The following is an 18,491-nucleotide window of genomic DNA, read 5'->3' on the forward strand; positions in this document are numbered from 1 at the left end:
TGTAACCCGCTTGACAATTACAGAGGGTTTAGGAGGGAAACAAGAAACAAAAATGGAAATATAGTTTCTAAAGTTCTTCCGCGCAGTCATTAGCCATACCGTCCTAGGTGCCACAAAGTTGTACCCCACTGGCTCCTCACCTTTCAGCATCGCCTGCTGCCCCATTTCAGGTCTACCGTGAGGACCTGCTAATGCACTTCAGACACTTTTAATGAAGAAGCAAAGTGTAAGTGAACACAAGGGAATTGAATATGGGATGGCAGATATGAGTGATGCAGATGTATCATTTTGAGTGGTCATTGTTCATTCTGTTAATTAGTTTTTTAATTATACTTAGCATTTTAAATCGGCTGTACCACCTGGGGAAGGAAGTGTCCCTAGACTACGAGCGTACCGTGAACAAGATTAACTTTGACAGAATTGTCACTTCCAAGCCTCAGACATTCTCTTATGTCACGCTGCCTGACAAAGAGGAAGAGAAGGTGCCAGACAAGGGTAGGTGGCACAGCAGAGATGGACAAGCTCTTTCCAGGCTGAAAAAACCCTCTATTGTTTGTTGTAATTAACTTTAAACCATGCTATATGTGATGCAGAAGGAGACAGTGTTAAGATACTAATTATGTCACAGAGTAGTATCTTTTTGGGGGGTTTGCAGGTTGCGCAGGGTGAGCTCCTTGCATGACCAAAACGGGAGTCCCCTTAAGGGGCTCTGGGAGGGGGGCAGGACAGCCAGCCTGGGGCTGAAACATTGGCCACACATCCCAGAGGATGGTGATGGCTAGGAACAGCTGTTTGTGCTGCTTCCAGCCCCAATACCACCCCTCTGTCCCCAGTTACCCCAAACAGGCAGGCTGGGGAAGGTGCTGACAGCAATTGGGCTGTCAATCACACCCATTGTCCCCAGCCTGTGCTGCACCTGGAATCAATAACATTTTGGCCTGATTTTTGCCAGCACGATGGGTCTGTGTTTTCCTCTCCCCCCAAGGGCTGATCCTTACTCTAGGCACAAAGTCTAAGCAAGTCCACTTGGAAGTAAGTCCCATGTTATTCAGGAAAGTGTTCTTAGGGTTGCAGCCCCCGTCAATAAGATATCCTTGCATACATGCACAATGTGAATCCACTCTGTATTTAACCTTTGCATTGTGAACTCGCTTTTAACCAAACTAGGTGACTTACATATTTTAAATCTCAACCATGCTTTTTGGAAGAAGGATGTTGAATTGTACTTATAGGAGTAACCCCACAAGTCCAGAAGAATCAGACTTACTCCTATACTTCCTTAATCCTTTCCACGCAAAATAAAATATGTTCACATACCAGAGCCAGCCTTTCCTACTACTGAGCCTGGCCAAAGGAATCTTTCCCTGCACCTGTTCAATAAGTGTTTATTCTTTTAAGTTCCAGGTGCCCAAGGGATGATATTTTGATTTTCCAAGACATAGAATCATAGTTGGAAGGGACCACCAGGGCCATCAAGTCCAACCCCTGCACAATGCAGGAAATTCACAACTACCTCCCCCCTCCACACCCCTAGTGACCAGAAGATGGCCAAGATGCCCTCCCTCTCATCATCTGCCTAAGGTCACAGAATCAGCACTGCTGACAGATGGCAATCTAAACTTTTTAAATTTAATTAAGACCTTTGTTGGTTGATAACTGTTTACTTTTGTAAGCTCTATTACTCTCATTTTTCTGTTCTGCTTGCAGCTGTAGCTATTTTCCCATTTTTACCAATGAAATTTTGGTGCCCATCATGCTATCAGCAGTATTTTTCTCTGGTGAAACAAGAGGCCATTATTCTTGTGCATCAGAGAAAAGCTCCCTGTACAGAGAAGAAACACCAGAGTAAGCAAACAGGTCCACAGGATTCTATATTATATTTTAATGACTGTTATGAATTTTATTGATTTTGTTGAATTTTTCTCAATATGTTGTGGTTTGTCTATAAGTGTGGTATAATACCTTGAATAAATACATATACAAATGTATTTATTTCTGTCGTTAATTTAAGCCTGTACTTTTCTTGGTACAGAATTTTGGTTACTGTGGCACGTTATTTTTAGTCTCCCCCCACTACTGCACATATCCATAACCTTTTTCGTAAGGCCTGCTGCACCCAGAGAATGAGGAAAGGTAAGGTGCAGAGGAGTGTGACTGGGTGCTGGCCCTGGAGCCTGCATGCCTGCTTGGAGAATTCATACCCAAAGAACTAATCAGGAGTCACAGGAAAAGGGGGCTCGCCGCTTTAAAGAGCAGGGAGGGAGGTGATGAAAGTTGGTGTGGTAAGGAGTAGAAGTGATGGTGGCGTGGCCCTGCTTTACAGGGAACAAGCTGGAGGCAAGAGAATCTACAGATGGATTAGGAACCAAAGTAGGACTCCTTCAAAGTGCTCTAGTGGGAACAGTTGCCACAGGACTTACCTGCCTAACCTGCTTGAGGAGCAGTGTCCCTATACCTAAGATGCAAGTCAGTACACAAGCTTAGCATAACTTAGCCACTTTTGCTATTTAGTTAATATCATGTTTTTGCCACCAGGTCTCATTGAGGTCCCAGAGTACCCGTTTAATGAGCAAAGAGAAGCTTTTACCTTTATCTCCCTCCTGACGCGACCAGAAGTCATCATGGCTTTGTGCCAGGTGCGGGATGAATGTAATAAAACGGCTGCGATGTCACTGTTCCATTCAACCCTGACTAAGTATGGTCGACTAGAGGAGTTTGAACAGACCCAGACGCAGACTTTTTCTCAGGTAAGACAGAGGGGAGAGATGTTTGGCGGAGATGGGGTTATGCAAAATGTAAGAAGCTTATAACCAGACTTACTGGATTGTATGCTATAGAAGGAGAAATATTAAGAAGCTCCTTGAGAATATTCTGGAGTTTTAAGAATGACTGCAGTTGTTCAGACACAATGTCCTATTCTCATGTGTGTGATAAAGAGGCTTATATTTTCCCAAAACCAATTTGGGTAGGATCCAGATGGCCACATGAGGTCCGATTCTGTGTGAGGTCCAATTGTTTCTATTATTCCCTTTTCTGGAGGTAACCCCTGATATTCCTCAACTGTCTTTTATTTCCTCCAGTGTACAAAGCAATTTGGCTGTTAGGAACAAAAGCAATGTGAAGGGAAACAACTGGCAATCCTGATCTTTCTTAATCTTAATGCTGTTTCCTGAAAAGAATGGGCCACACCTTTTTGTGGGTTATTTTAAAATGGAGATGGAAATTAGAAGGAAGAATTACAGCTGTCCTGTTTCAGTAAAAGTAGGAGTTTTTTCTTAGCCTGTTGTTAAGAATAAGATGTTACATTAATGTTGTCCCAATCAAAATGCTAAACTGAAACCAATCTTATGGAGTAAGATTTCTTTCAAAGTAGATTGCTATGGGAACAGTTGTTACCATTACTGGAATGTTTATTGAGATATATGGCAGTGTTCTGTCTGCTTTCTAAATGGTATTTTGTAAGCTGAAATGTTTGTAATAACACTGAAGGCTGCTTTGTGTAGATGAAACAGCTTCAGAAGAAGATGTGCAGTGGAGAATGAGAAGGTGCTTAAGCAGGCTGCCATATTTCTACTGCAGCTCTATCGGTGCTCCCCCTCCCCTTGTATTCTGGACACATGTTTACCCTTACAAATGTAGATCTTGTTACCCTAGGAGAGAGTGCCAGGGGTGAGAGTTTCAGTAGAAAAGCAACAGGTGGGGAAGGGTTAAGTACCCGCTTCCCACTTCCCCTACTTTACATGCCACCCAGTTCCCAAAGCTGATTTGCCTAGAAGAAGCAGCCATCAAGGTTGTAGTACATGCATTTGCATAGTTAGCTCTGTGGTCGACATGTTTTGTTGTTCTGTTTTCCTCTAGCTTTCAATGTTCCTGAAGGATACGTGGATCAATACTCTAAAGATAGCAGTGAGAAGCAGCCTGAGAGACATAGGCAAAGGCTGGTACAACCTATATGAGACCAAGTGGGAGGTGTACCAGATGTCCAAGCTTCACCAGCTCATGGAGCTTATCAAGTTTATGTTGCAGGACTCTGTACGTTACCTGGTCCAGGATTCGCTGGTTAACTTTGTCCAGCTCTTTGTGGATGCCTCCTATAGTGTTCTGAATTGCCGTGAAGATATGGTCTGGGGAGATGACCTTGTTAACAGCCCATACAAGTAAGGAGAGAAATGAACTGATGCACTGGTAATAAAGAAAGGAAAGAGCACATTGATCACTGTATTCTAACTGTATAACCCAAGAGTACTTCATGTTCTGAAATGAAATTTTTGGCATAGTCTGTGGTTTAGGAGGCCCATCTTGAGGTGGTACCACTGTGACCTATAGGTCTGATCCCTTCCTTGGCATGCTTCAGCCTGCTCCCTTGGATGGGGCTGGTCAGCAAAGAGACTGGACCTGTTTTTCTAATAGGGCATTTTCTGCAGCCTTCATATACACAGCTCTCAGCAATGTAAAGCAAGGGATTTTAGCTTATTTGTTAATGTGAAGTATCCTTAACACCCATAGTGTTAATGAACCTTCTCTGAGCCTAAGTAGATGTGTTACTGGGTGTTCTATGACTGGAGCTTCCAAGAGTTTTTTCCATTGTAAATGTCTGCTATGGGCTCACTTCAGCTCTGCAGCATGATGCGGAAAGATGATGATTTCCTCCCCCCGACATTATCCTAATCTGAAATGGCCCCACAGAGTTGCTATTTGTCCCTTTGGAAGAAAACATTAAAGCTGGTAGCATGTATGTTTCTCCTGAAGGGGTAAACAGTAGTTCTGTGAGACTGTTCCAGCTCAAAACAGTTGTGGGGAAAAAAGGCTTAACCTCCCCAATTTCTGAGCCAATTGGGAGAAAAACTAGGAATGTGTGCTGTGCTGTAAAACGGAATCCCTTAGCAATTTATATAGAGGCAGTTGGCAGGTGAGGGAGTTCTTCATGGCACTTCTAAATAACATTTATCTTAAATAATCTTGACATAGATTAGAACAACAATGCCTAGAGCATTTGAAACCAATACTTGAATTCTTTGTGTTTTAATGTTCTCTTTTTTTACTATTTTTTCTAGCTGTCCTGCTTGCTTTCTGTCCCACCCACGCCTGCTGTCTCTTCTCCCCCTTTTTTCCATCACCCCTTCCAGCTCCCATTTTCCTCCACTGTTGCCAGCCCCTGTTCTCTCCTCCTTGCTTCCCTTACAGTCTTCCCCTTCTCTTCTCCCCCTTCCATTCACCATCTTCTATTACTATGTACCTTGTTGGTTTGCTCCAACAATTCAAAATGCCGCCCCAAGTGTCCCCCACCCCCATGATAGCTGTGCACACACAGACCAAATCACTGTTAATATTGTGCTCGTTTTTAGCTTGTGAATTTTATTTTGGAAACAGCCTTGTGTGGTTCCGTTGTGTGTATTCTTTGATCTGCACTAGGAAGGAGTTACCCCTGGCTGTGGTTACAATGTATCATAATCACAGCAATACTACCAACTTAAGCAGTCACTCTTAAGCCCTGTTGTGAGGTGTGGTGGAGTGGGGATATGTGAGCCCAAGTATTTCTGGCTCATCGCAAATAAATTGTGGCTTTTTTGTTATGTCTAAATGAAGCTACAGGCAGTTGTGTAAGTTTTTGTTTAGCAGAATATGTATCTGGAGTAATGCAGGAGTGCTGTGTGAGGCACTGCCCAGGAAAGCTATTCTGCCTCATTCCAAGCATGTTTTCAAGGGCAGACTGGATTAATATATATGCGGTGGTTTATAGAGAATACAATCTTGTTGCAGTGAAAAAGGAGTGACTCTCGGCATCCCTTTAGGCTGTTGTGCCCCAGTCCAGGGAGTGAGATCCTGCAGCATGGCTAATCCTGATGCGTATTTACATTACAATTATTATCCTGATCCCATTGAACTTGATAGATGTGACTCTTGATGGGGATGTATATTCCCATCAAGGTCCTCTAGTTGTGTATAATGAGCCCAAGTGGAACTGGAGCAGGGCCTTTATGTTTTTATGAGGTGACTCAGTTCAAGGATTTTTTAAAAAAAACATTTTTATCAAAGCAGAGTCAGTGCTGGAAGACAGTCAATCTTAACAGAGATTCCCATATTCTCCCTTCTGCAGGCCACGGAAAAATCCCCTGTTTTTAGTTGACTTGGTTCTGGACAGTACCGGTGTTCATTTCAGCACACCCGTGGAGAATTTTGAGACTGCAGTTGTTTCCCTGTTTAATAAAGGGATCTTGGCTACCCACACCATACCACAGCTGGAGAAAGTGAGTGGGGAATTTAAGATACCTTCTCACTCAGATGATCCATTTTTCAAAAAGGGCACTGTTATATTATTGCGTACTTACTGGAGATACATGCTTATACTAGGGATGCTAAAAAGATGGCTTTTTAAAATCCAAATCTATCATATTATTAACACACCTGTCTTCTGATGAGCTTATATAGCATCTGTGGGTCTTTTATCATCCATTTTATCCTCACAATAACCCTTTGAGATTAGATTATATTCTGATGCAGAAACTGCCCCCCATGGCTGTTATGGGACTTGAAAAGGCATGGAGAGGGGAGAACTCTTGGGGCCGCCACACTGCATGCTTAATCTGGATCAGGGCTTCATGGCAATTTTAAAAGAACTACAAATGCTTTTAAAAGGGCAGCAACCATGGGATGAATCTGTGCCCGCCATCCCTTGTAGTTTGGTTCTGAGAGCAGGTGGCTGGTCGAAGGTTTCCCAGTGAGTTTCCTGGCTGAGAAAAGATTTGAACGTAGGCCTCTCAAGTCCCAGTCCAACACTCTAACCACTCCAACACACTGGAGTTGTATTTCTGTGCCAGTAAATAACTTATAGTTTGGCTACCTCTGCATTATAACGTTGCCAGTGTTACTGGGACATTACAACATTGTTGTAGGTAGATAGTCAGCACAGTTGCTTAGGAATGGAGTGCAAGTTCCTCAGTTACTTCCATGTGAAATTTGCAGAAACAGAAAGTGTATAGGAAGGCAGCCTAGTCATGCCGGGAAGAATTGATCTCCTTCTCTATATGGGAAAAGGTCATGCCATTCTCCAATTAATGTATCCTGAGATTCAGGGAAAGAAGCTTTGGTTTGATTACACTTCCTGATTTTTTCTAGTTAGGAAAATGTCAGATGAAGCTGCACACTTCATACAGCAACTCATGCACAGATTTTTTAAAAATCTCAACGATTTTAATAAGGTGAAAGGTGAGAAAAGATGGTACAGAAAGAGGATATAACCAACATTTTTGCACTAAGAAAAACATGCTACATTTTAATGAGAAGAAGTTGGATTTCCCCAATTAATAGTACTGACACTGAATTAGTGGCAGGATAAGAAATCATACGTTTGGTGCATTTATCTTATTCTTCACGAAGAGGTTTGTTGCAAATTTTAAAAACGTATTTTTATATCCAAGTTCAGATAGTTCAGAGGATAACACTAAAAAAAGATCTTGAGGAACAGCTGTTCCACCTTCTGTTTTAGAAATGTGCTGCTGCTGATTTTTTAAAAAGTCTTTTGCCCTTCAATAATTGTCTTTCATGGCATACCTCCTGCCTCCTTGAAACTCCTTCTACAGGCATTGCTTGGTGGAACAGCAACAGGAGAGCATAGTGTTATAGTCATAGTTATAGTTACTATGGCTAAAATGACTTTTATGTTGAATCCCAATCATAACGAATCCACAGAACAATTTGACGAAAAGTGGGAATCATTTTACATTTATATGACCTCTAGTTAATCAAGTTTGACATATACTGAATAGTACTAGAATAAGTAATAGGTAATGTTTCATTTATTTTGTCCCAGTCATTTGTTACATAACTTTTGGGTTTTCGAATGGTAAAACATACTTTTATTATGCAATAGCTAGACAATTTGATTGATTTTTATATTTTTATAATTATAACTATACATTTAGATATATTCTTTTACTTGATTAATATTCATGCTTGTTATACCACACTGTATTTGATTAAGTCTATTGTTTTATTGATATGCTACATTGTTTTTGTGTTTTAAACGGTTTTTACCCTTCCCTATATTTTCCTTTCTGTATCCCCCTAATTATAAAAAAAAAAAATTTTTTTAAAGGAGCGCAAAGTTTATATTATGAAAATCATTGGACTTTTTGCAGGTCAGGTGACATAGGCTAGAATAGCCAAAGTGCCCGATCTGAGATAGGAAGCTTGCCAAACTGGGCTCATAGAAATAAGCTGCACCAGAATTGAGACAACACATGGTTCAAACAACATGTCACGTGACCTGTTTAGATGGGGCTCTGGACATTGTATGAGGATCTTTGTATTGTATCCCCCACAAACTTTTGTAGCATTCACGGTTTATATTGCATAAATTATGGTAACCATATGTCAAAACTTACATATGTCTACAGCTGTTGTTCTTGGGATAAAATGAGTTGCTACTAAGCCTTCCTATCTGAAGGGGAAGTATTGTTTGTCTATATAGTAGTAAATTGGTTTTCATCCTGTGCACTACATCAGCAGATAAAGTGGAGTCTAGCTGCAATTTTTCTTGTGTTTAATGACCATTATTCTGGCATTCTTTCAGTATGTGCTTGAAAACATGTTCATCTGTGGCACACCATTGTTGGAGTCTGTGGGCCTGCATGAGCCAGTTGTAGAAGAACTGCGTAATACTATCTGCACATGCATTCGCAAGGCACTGATCCCTCTCCAAGCATATGCCAAGAATTATGAAAAGTACTTAGAACTGAATAATCGTGATATCACTTCCCTCCTAAAGTAAGTATTGTTTATATGGAAGGACAGGGAATAGTAGAAGATATTTTTCTAAAAACTAGATGGGAAGGTTAATGTATTTACTGCTCAGCGCTCACGGGGGAGTGGTGTATCCCAGTGGAGGCATATTTAGTATTAATGATGCCAAGCATACTCTAATTATTTCACTTACAATAACAAAAGAATTAGAAAAAAAGATAAATATTCCAACAATGTGGGTTATTGTTTACTTCTTTTAGCAGATATTAAGGTTGTATTGTTGCCCTGACCTAGATAGCCCAAGCTAGTCGGATCTCAACAGATCTTGGAAGCTAAGCAGGACTGGCCCTGGTTAGTGCTTGGAAGGGAGACCACCAAGGAAGTCCAGAGTTGCTATGCAGAGGCAGGCAGTAGCAAACCATCTGAACGTCTCTTGCCCTGAAAACCCCACAGGGTCACCATAAGTCAGCTGTGACTTGATGGCAAAAAAAAGTTGTTTGAGTCCTGGTTTTCTATAGTAAAGATTATTTGGGGTTCATAGCACGTTCAAAGGAAATTTTTAGTATTTCTTTACAGCTAGGCACAGAAAGGGTTGTTTCACATATTAGACAGCAGTAAACTAGGTTTTGCTCCTGAATGTCCTCTCAGTAGGGAGCCTCAAGTGTAATATACATGTTTTCAGAAATCTTTTTGTTTCATTCACACTCTACGTATTTAGACATGCTTTAAAAACATGGCCAGAATATGCTTAAGGCTACAGCCGCCCTTAATAACCTTTTTCTTTGATTACTGGCATCCTCTAGGAGTACTTAGACCTTTCTTCAGCCCAGTGCTCTTTTAGTGAGAATTATCCTGTCTCATAATACTACAAATTCTACTTCCATCATCCATTTACCAAAATCTTACATCATTACATTTTTCATCTTCATGTCTTCTCCAGTTTCCTGCTTGCTCATTTAACTTTTAGTTCTCTTTCAGTTTCTCCTCTTCTACTTCTGCCCCTCTTTTCCTACTCCACTAAATGCTTTTGGCTGATCTTTTTTGATATCCCCTCTTGCTTAGCTGCTCTGGCATCATGGAGGAGCTGAATAACCTTGACCTAAGCAGTAAATTTTTAGATGTTGGAGACTTTGCAGTCAGATTTCACTCACACGTTTATTAAATGGGAATGTCCCATTGGTTTAAGTAGGATTTACATCTGTGTACCGCTTCTGGGGATGCACACCTTAACGTGGTGAGGGGGTTTGTGTGTGTCAGGGAAGCTGAGAGCAATACTGTGAGGGGTCTAGACTCTATCAAGAGACTAAACTCCTAGCAGAGTCGCTCAAGATGGAATGGTTGCAGCTGAGACACCAGACGAAGATTTATCCACCCCCTTAAGGGATCAGTGGCCACATCCGTAGAAGAGAACAGGCAGTTCCAATGGGGATGGGGGCAGAGGAATCCCTGAAGGTTAGCTACTGGGCAGCAGCAGTAGTGGAAGGTGTCATTGGCGGAGGATCTTTCGTAGACAATGGCAGCGCCACTACAGCTAACCCTGGTTAGTACTGCGCAGAAGAAGGCACTGGTAAACCACTTCTGACCAACCTTTACCTTGAAAACCCTATGATGAGACAATCCAAAATGAAAAAAAGATATAATGCTGGAAGATGGGACCCCCAGGTCGAATGGCACTCAATCTGCTAATGGGGTAGAGCAGAGGACAAGTACGAGTAGCGCTGTTCTTAATGATGCGATTGGACTAAAGCCGAAAGGTCGTTCAGTGGTTGACATGAATAGATGCAAAAGGAAAGTCCGAAGCTGTTCTACGCATATAATAGAAACATGGAATGTGAGAAGCATGAATCAGGGTAAGCTTGAAATTGTTAAACAAGAAATGGAACGTATGGACATTTCAGTCCCGGGAGTAAGTGAATTATTTATTTATTTTTTTACAAAAAAATTATTGCTTTTTATGAATAAACAAAAAATAAAACAAAAATAAAATAATACAGTACAAAAAAAAGAACATGAAAAATACAAAATCACACAAAGAGCACTATTACATCCATTGCTAATACATTATAAACTATTCTTTATAAAATATATAGTGCCCAAACCTCCACCACCCACCTTTGTGCCCTCCACCCTTGGACTTCCGGAGCGGTGTTATGACAGTATTTAAAAATCTATTATTATATTCATTTATTAACAACACATTAATCTATAATTCATTAACTATACCTATAAAATCAGTTTTTGCCAATTTATCCCAATATGCAGCAGTCTTGGACCATATTTTTTTTAATTCATCCATATCTTTACCATGTAAAGAATCTGTAAGTTTGGCCATCCGCATATATATCCATAACTTTTCTGTCCACTCTTTAATTGAAGGTTTATTTATTTGCTTCCAGTTCTTAGCAATTGTAATTCTAGCTGCAGCAAAGTTATATTGGCATATGACTCTATCACCTTTTTCTAAATTCATTTTAGGAATACCCAATAAACAAAAGGCAGGATCTTTTTTTATTTTTGAATTAATCAAATTGTTAGTTTCCTTTAAAACTAATCTCCAAAATCTCTTAATTTTTTTAACAAAACCACCAAACATGCATAAATGTACCTATATCCGTTCCGCACTTCCAACAAAGACCCTCATCCTCTTTTTTCATTTTGCTTAGTAGTACTGGGGTTATATACCATCTGTAGAACATTTTATATAAATTTTCTCTTATTTCATTAGTAATAGTAAATTTAAATTCCTTCTTCCACAAATTTTCCCATACTTCCAAATCTGTATTATAACCTAATTCCCTCATCCATTTCACCATCACTGGTTTAATTCTTTCCTGTTCTAAATTCATTTCTATCAATAATTTATAAATCCTTCCTATCATTCCTTTATTCCCCTTAGTTAGTGTAATTTCAAATTTAGATTTGGTTTGATTAAATCCCGTCCTATTGTCCTTATTACATATATCCCTTAATTTATAATACATAAACCAATCTTTAATATGAAGCTCTTCTCTAGTTTTCAACATCCATATCCCCTCTTTATATTCTATCATTTCTCTATATATGTTGCTATCCAGATTTAAATGGACACCCCTTCTCATATAAGCTTCTATGGGATTAATCCAACCAGGAGTTTTACTTTCCAAAAAAACTTTATATTTCTTCCATATTTGTAATAGACTATTCCTAATAATGTGGGAATTGAATTCTTTATTTACTTTCTCCTTTTCATACCATAGATATGCGTGCCACCCAAATAGTAGATTAAATCCCTCTAATTCCAATAATTTCGGATTCTCTAATAGAATCCAATTTTTTATCCAGGTGAAACAAACTGCCTGATAGTACATTCTCAAATCTGGTAGTCCCAACCCTCCTGTTTCTTTCAGTTCCACTAAATTATTATATGTTATCCTATGTCTTTCTTTACCCTAAAGAAAATTTAAAATATCTTTCTTCCAATTTTTAAATATCTGTGCACCCTTCAATATTGGTAGATTTTGAAACAAAAAAAGCATCTCAGGTAGTAACATCATTTTAATTACTGAAATTCGTCCCCACAATGATAATGGTATTTTTTCCCAACTTTTGAAATCTTTTACTATCTGTTGCCATTGGTTTACATAATTACTTTGAAATAAATTAAGATTATTATTTGATATCCATATGCCTAAATATTTAACTTTATGTTCAATACTAAATCCTGTCTTTTTAATCAATATTTGTTGTTGTGAAAGAGTCCTATTTTTAACCAATATCTTAGTTTTGTTTTTATTAATTTTAAAACCTGAAAGCTGTCCATAAACCTCCATAATTTTATTCCATCTATCAATTTATCAATTTGCTCAACCGGATCAATCAAAAAACATACAAGATCATCTGCATATGCTTTAACTTTATAATGATTTCTCCCGATTAGTACGCCAGCTACTTCATCAGTTTTCTAAAAATTTTCAATAACAATTCTAATACAAAATAAACAACAAAGGGGAGAGAGGACATCCTTATCTTGTTCCCTTTTGAATTTCAATCTTCGGTGATAGCATTCCATTTATCAACAAATTAGCGGTTTGATAAGTATATACACTTTTTATGGCAGTTTTAAAATTCTCACCAAAATCCATAAATTCTAATATCTTAATCATAAACTGCCAATTCACATTATCAAATGCTTTTTCCGCATCTAAAAATACCATAGCTATCGGAGTTGTATCTTGTTCCACATATTCTAGAAGGTCTATTACCACCCTTATATTCTGACTAATCAACCTTCCTGGTAAAAACCCTGCTTGATCATCGTGTATTATTTGATTTAGTACCCTTTTCAGTCTAGTTGCTAAAATTGCAACAAATAATTTTTAGTCATTATTCAGTAATGAAATCGGTCTATAATTTTTGACCTCCGATATATCAGAGGTATTAATACTATGTTTGCTTGTTTCCAAGTTTGAGGAATGGACCCATTTAACAAACAAAAATTCATCACGTCTAATAAATAAGGAATTAACTGGTCTTTAAATACTTTATAATAAAATGCGGTAAATCTATCTGGCCCCGGTGATTTATTTAACTTACTTTTAGCTATTACCTCTTCTAATTCTTCCCTAGTTATTGGAGAATCCAATAATTCTTTATTTTCGTGAGTTATTTTTTCCCATCCTGATTTGATGAGATATGCAACCATATCTATCTCTGATACTAAATTCTTTCTATACAAATTTGTGAAATATTCCACAAATGTTTCTATTATCTCATCCTTGTCCCTCGTTATCTTACCCTTCCCTTTAATTTGAGATATTGCTACTTTTTTCTCTTTGTGTTTGAGTTGCCATGCTAACATTTTACCCGGCTTATTAGCATGTTCAAAAAATCTTTGTTTATTAAAAATAATTTTCTGTTCAATTTCATCCGATATTAAAAATTCATACTGATGCTGCCATTTTTTAATCTTATCAAGCTGTTCCTGTTTAGACATTTTATCCTGACGTTTTCTAAGCTGTTGTTCTCCTTGTCTTATTTCATCCAAAATGTGTTTTTTCTTTGCCTCCCTTTCCTTAAACCATCTTGTATTTTGTTGAATTAATACTCCTCTAATCACTGCCTTACTGGCATCCCAAACTATATCTTCCCGAATACCCTTACCTATTTTGAAGTGTAAGGATGTGTCACTGGCCACCAAGACTAGATTAATTCATTCCATTGTATTCCCTATTACTATGTATGGGTGTGAAAGCTGGACAGTAAAGAAAGCTGATAGGAAGAAAATTGATTCTTTTGAAATGTGGTGTTGGAGGAGAGTGTTACGGATTCCATGGACTGCCCCCCCCCAAAAAAAAAATCAGTGGGTTATAGATCAAATCAAGCCTGAACTGACCCCAGAAGCTAAAATGACTAAACTGATGCTATCGTATTTTGGTCACATCATGAGACGACAAGAGTCACTGGAAAAGACAGTCATGCTAGGAAAAGTTGAGGGCACCAGGAGAAGAGGAAGACCCAACAAGAGATGGATGGACTCAATAAAGGAAGCCACAGCCTTCAATTTGCAAGATCTAAGCAAGTCAGTCAAAGATAGGACATTTTGGAGGACTTTCATTCATAGGGTCGCCATGAGTCAGAAGCGACTTAACGGCACTTAACATTCACACACACAAATACAGAGGCTGATTGTATACCTTCTTACACCATGCTCTTTGAATGATCCCTTGCAGAGGTACAGAGAACCTTCGAGGGACATCCAAATTGCAAGTGTAGATCTTTTGAATTATGTTTGGGGCATTTTTCTGAAAAGGGGCTAATTATAATTGCTGTTTGAAAACTAAGTATTCCCATTGTTCACCCTGCTTTCCTCTATAAATATAGGGGTATAATGTGGGGCGATGTGCAGATCTATACCTGTGTTGTAGGGCTTCCCTTAACAGCATTTCTGTATGCCTTCAGGCCATATGAAGCCAACTGCCCCCCTGCTCAAGAAATGAGAGCGTTGGTAAACACACATTTGGAAGAAAAGGAGATGCTGGACAACACTTTGCCAGGCTCTATGGTCATTGGCCCCTTCCATCTTAGTGTTGAAGGTGTAAGGCAAAGCCTCTCCAAGAAATGCAAAGCCTTGGCAACCTGTATGCTGGACATACTGGCTAAGAATCTAAACCGTCAAGTAGAAGACGTGAGTTTTATATGTAATACCTGTCAACTGGAGGAGTAGCCAAAAGTGGAATTTTGTAGTCACTTCGGCAAATTAAAAATGGCAAGGGGATTGCAAAAGGACATTTGTGATTACAGTCGTAACAACATTTTTCAAAACTTTTTGGCATGTATGAAGTTTGGGGGATTTTCTTGGTAGGTGATATCAATAGCCTAAGTGCTTCTGCACAATAAGGTCCATGCATGACAAGCATCAGGTAAAAGTAGTTCTTTTGCTGTTTCCTGGGCATATTCATGTACAAAAACATTCTCTTCTGGTACTTTTATAATCTGGGAGGCTGTAAAACATTTGTGGAGGGCAACAATTTGGAAATTCCACCCCATCCCCAAAAATCTCCCTCTCCAGGATTTCCTAAGCTCTTGTGACTTGAGCAGGGAAATATTGAGTGTGATAATGTAATGTCATGTATTTTCTTTACATTACATGAGGAATCAGGTGGAAAACTGAGTGCCCTATTCTGGATGGCAGCCATATGTTCCTTATGATCTGTTCTTTGGGCTTGAATTTCTGGAATTTAGAGGACCTTTATTTCCCTGTGTGTCCTCACACCTGAAAACCAGGCTTTAAAGTATTTTAAGTCTTTTGTTGTTGTTTTTAAAAAGTGGCCATTCAGGAAGGAATACAACCTATTTATTTTGTGACTTGATTGCACCTGTGTTTGTGCCTGTGTTTAAGCCTTAGTATTTACAGATTCAGCACTTCTTTCTTTAGATCTGTGAAGCCTTCAAAGCCATCAGCCGAAAGATTTATGAAAAACCAAACTGCATTGAGGAGCTGGCTGAGCTGCGGGAGTGGATGAAAGGGATCCCTGAAAAGCAGAAAGAGCAGGAGGTAAGATGCGGCAAAGTGTTGGAAAGTGGTGGATGGTTGGTAGATTTGTAGAATTGTATCTGAGGCTGTTTGCACTTGCAAGTTTTTCTCTGGTTTTGCTTCCAAACTGGAACACTTTAGGGGGAGCATCCACACAATGTCATGCTCCCGTCGTCCTTTCCTCGTCCTCCATGTGCTCTTTCCCAAATCTTCTTTACTACAGTCTTTTAGGAACAGGACTATCCAAGCACATTATCACACTGTCTGGATGGAAAGATGTACAATTTCCAAGGTCCTCTCCACATCATCTGCACGACTTCCATCAGCCCCTCACTGCCACCATTTTTTCCTCTCTGCCACTGGAGGATAAAAAAAAAGATAAATGCTATAGCGCTGGATAACACCAGCACTGTTGTAATTACAAATTGTTAGAAAGGTTCTCCTAAAGGACTTCCAGAGGCCCAATGGGGAAAATATGCAGAAAAAATTGCAGCTGACAGAAGAAAATGCGCAGAAAACCCCCACATGGAAGCTCTGCTGTCCATATGAATGCCTGTGCATTTATCTGAAGAAGTGAGCTCTGACTCATGAAAGCTCCTACCCTGCCAGAAATGTTCTTAGTCTTTAAGGTGCTATTGGACTCTCGCTCTTCTGCATTTACAGTGGCAGTGAATGTAAAACAGAATCCTTTCTGTGTGGATGCAGTCTTTCATTTCATCTAACAGTAAGCAGAAGAAAATTGGTTTTTGTTAGTAGACGAGTATTCGTGTTGCACAGAATATTTAAAAATGTTTTAAATAGATAAACAAATAAACATTTTCCCAGGAATATTGTTTAAATGAAAAAAATCTCTACTGACGTCTCCTGTGTGTGTGTGTGTTTTTTTAATGAGCTGATTTGGACAGTTGAGGAACTCTTAACTAGTGTATTAATCAAGCATCTTATGATTACCAAATCTCTGAAAAACACATTTTAACGCTTTATCAAAAATTTCACCATTTCCCAGGCATATCCATTGCAGTGCATGGACACAAAGCTTTGTCAGTTCTGTTCATGGATTCAAATTCAGCTGCCTTGGGGGTTGGGAATGGCAGCAAAAAGTAACTGAAAATGCTTTTTTCGTTTGACCTGTTTACCCTTTTTCTTCAAAGTTTCCTATTCAGTATTTTAAAATGTTTGGATATTGGCATGTTAATAAACTGACAAGAAAGATTATCTACCTTGATTCCTTAATTATACCAGTTTGGTATTAACTATAGCTGTGTTACACTGCATAAGAGATCCATGTTGTTTTAAAGTTTAAATTGATATATAGATTCACTGATAGCTCAGGCACTAGTTGTTTTATCCAGAGGGTTGGAAATAGTTTGGTAGAGGGATCATTGCTTGGAGTGTATATACTAGCCTTGCTTTTGTTTCTGGTAAGCAGTATTGTTGGTGTTTTTATTGTTTCTTCATTATGCTGGCTATATGAAGAGATGTTTTTAAAGCTCAGGTAGTTTTCTTTCTTTACTGTGTTGATATTTCTTTTTCCAGCTTTTCCCCTATTTTCCCAGCTGGCACAAAGACACAGTTAGGGTACACCTTGGGTGGCAGCTTACTGCTCCATCTCTAATTTTGGATATATTTGTACTTATTGTTCGAATAAAAATAGAATTTTTAAATTTTTGCTAATATACCAAATACAATGTTTTGTGTAAACAAGGATGCATATAATGTGCTGCATGTTCTTAAAGTAGTGTAGTAATAAGTACTGCCTATAGTTCAATCCCTACAATCCCAGTTCCTCCCCCCAAGGCTTCAGAGTATCTAGAAAGTGTACATTTCTACACTAGGACACCATTGTGGGGGTGCAGTGGCCCATGGGACCTGGTATTTCTTGACATCCCGATGTACTCTTAGGCCTGAGCCAGTGCTTCTGGAAACTCCTGAGGCCTGATGGGTTTCCAATGCTGTAGTACCTCAACAATTGAGATAATAAGATTTGTTGGAGTGTGTTTTCATCGTTCATTATAGCAGAACCCCACCACACACTAATCTCACTATTGCATTTTAATCGTATGCAGCCTTTTTGTGCAATAAAAATACACCACAGATGGAATGAACTTTTGATCATGTACTTTAAGCCTTGCTTCTCTCTCTCTCTCTCTCTCTCTCTCTCTCTCTCTCTCTCTCTCTCTCTCTCTCTCTCTCTCTCTCTCTCTCTCTCTCTCTCTCTCTTCTCTCTCTGCCACTGTGTAGGAGTTGATAAGTAAGGTCATGGAAGAATACGAAGTCATGGACGAATTCCTCTACAACCTGACTCAAGACGACTTCAATGACAAGTAAGCACAAGGCATTTTCCCTGCAGTGGGAGCAAGACCTTTGGCTTCAGTTACCCAACTTTTCTGCCTCAGGGTATTATTTACACATCAGAAGACTTCAGTAAATCTCTTCAGGCCACTGAACTTCCTGATTCAGATGCAGAAGATGTGGTGGTACAAGCCTTCAGGCCAGAGACTGAGGCAATTTTGCAAACTGGAGGCCTTTATTTTGCCTTGTTTCTTATGAAAAAGCAGTTCACTCAATGGATCCTGAGTGAGATTGTTAGGCTGCATATTCCTGTGTAAATGTAAAGTACTTTTGGGATTTGAGAATTGCCAGGGGCTGTCAGTACCCTGCCAGGTTGCTCCCATAGTTTCATTGTTGATTTGAAATATAGGAAGTCAGACAGTAAAGCTGCAGGACTGTTCAAACA

The 18,491-nt window shown here is 39.2% G+C and overlaps 1 protein-coding gene across 1 annotated transcript in view; it reads left to right on the forward strand.

Annotated features, from left to right (window-relative positions):
* Positions 1-18,491, forward strand: part of DNAH1 (dynein axonemal heavy chain 1) — a 175,425-nt gene that overhangs the window by 12,343 nt on the left and 144,591 nt on the right. The window contains exons 8-15 of the mRNA XM_056853871.1: positions 338-495; positions 2,536-2,747; positions 3,859-4,157; positions 6,098-6,248; positions 8,573-8,766; positions 14,680-14,905; positions 15,656-15,775; positions 17,996-18,078. Of these exons, the coding sequence (XP_056709849.1) occupies positions 338-495; positions 2,536-2,747; positions 3,859-4,157; positions 6,098-6,248; positions 8,573-8,766; positions 14,680-14,905; positions 15,656-15,775; positions 17,996-18,078 (1,443 nt within the window). The remainder of the gene's footprint in view (positions 1-337; positions 496-2,535; positions 2,748-3,858; positions 4,158-6,097; positions 6,249-8,572; positions 8,767-14,679; positions 14,906-15,655; positions 15,776-17,995; positions 18,079-18,491) is intronic.

This window comes from Euleptes europaea, chromosome 1 (genome assembly GCF_029931775.1).
Source record: "Euleptes europaea isolate rEulEur1 chromosome 1, rEulEur1.hap1, whole genome shotgun sequence".
NCBI lineage: Eukaryota > Metazoa > Chordata > Lepidosauria > Squamata > Sphaerodactylidae > Euleptes > Euleptes europaea.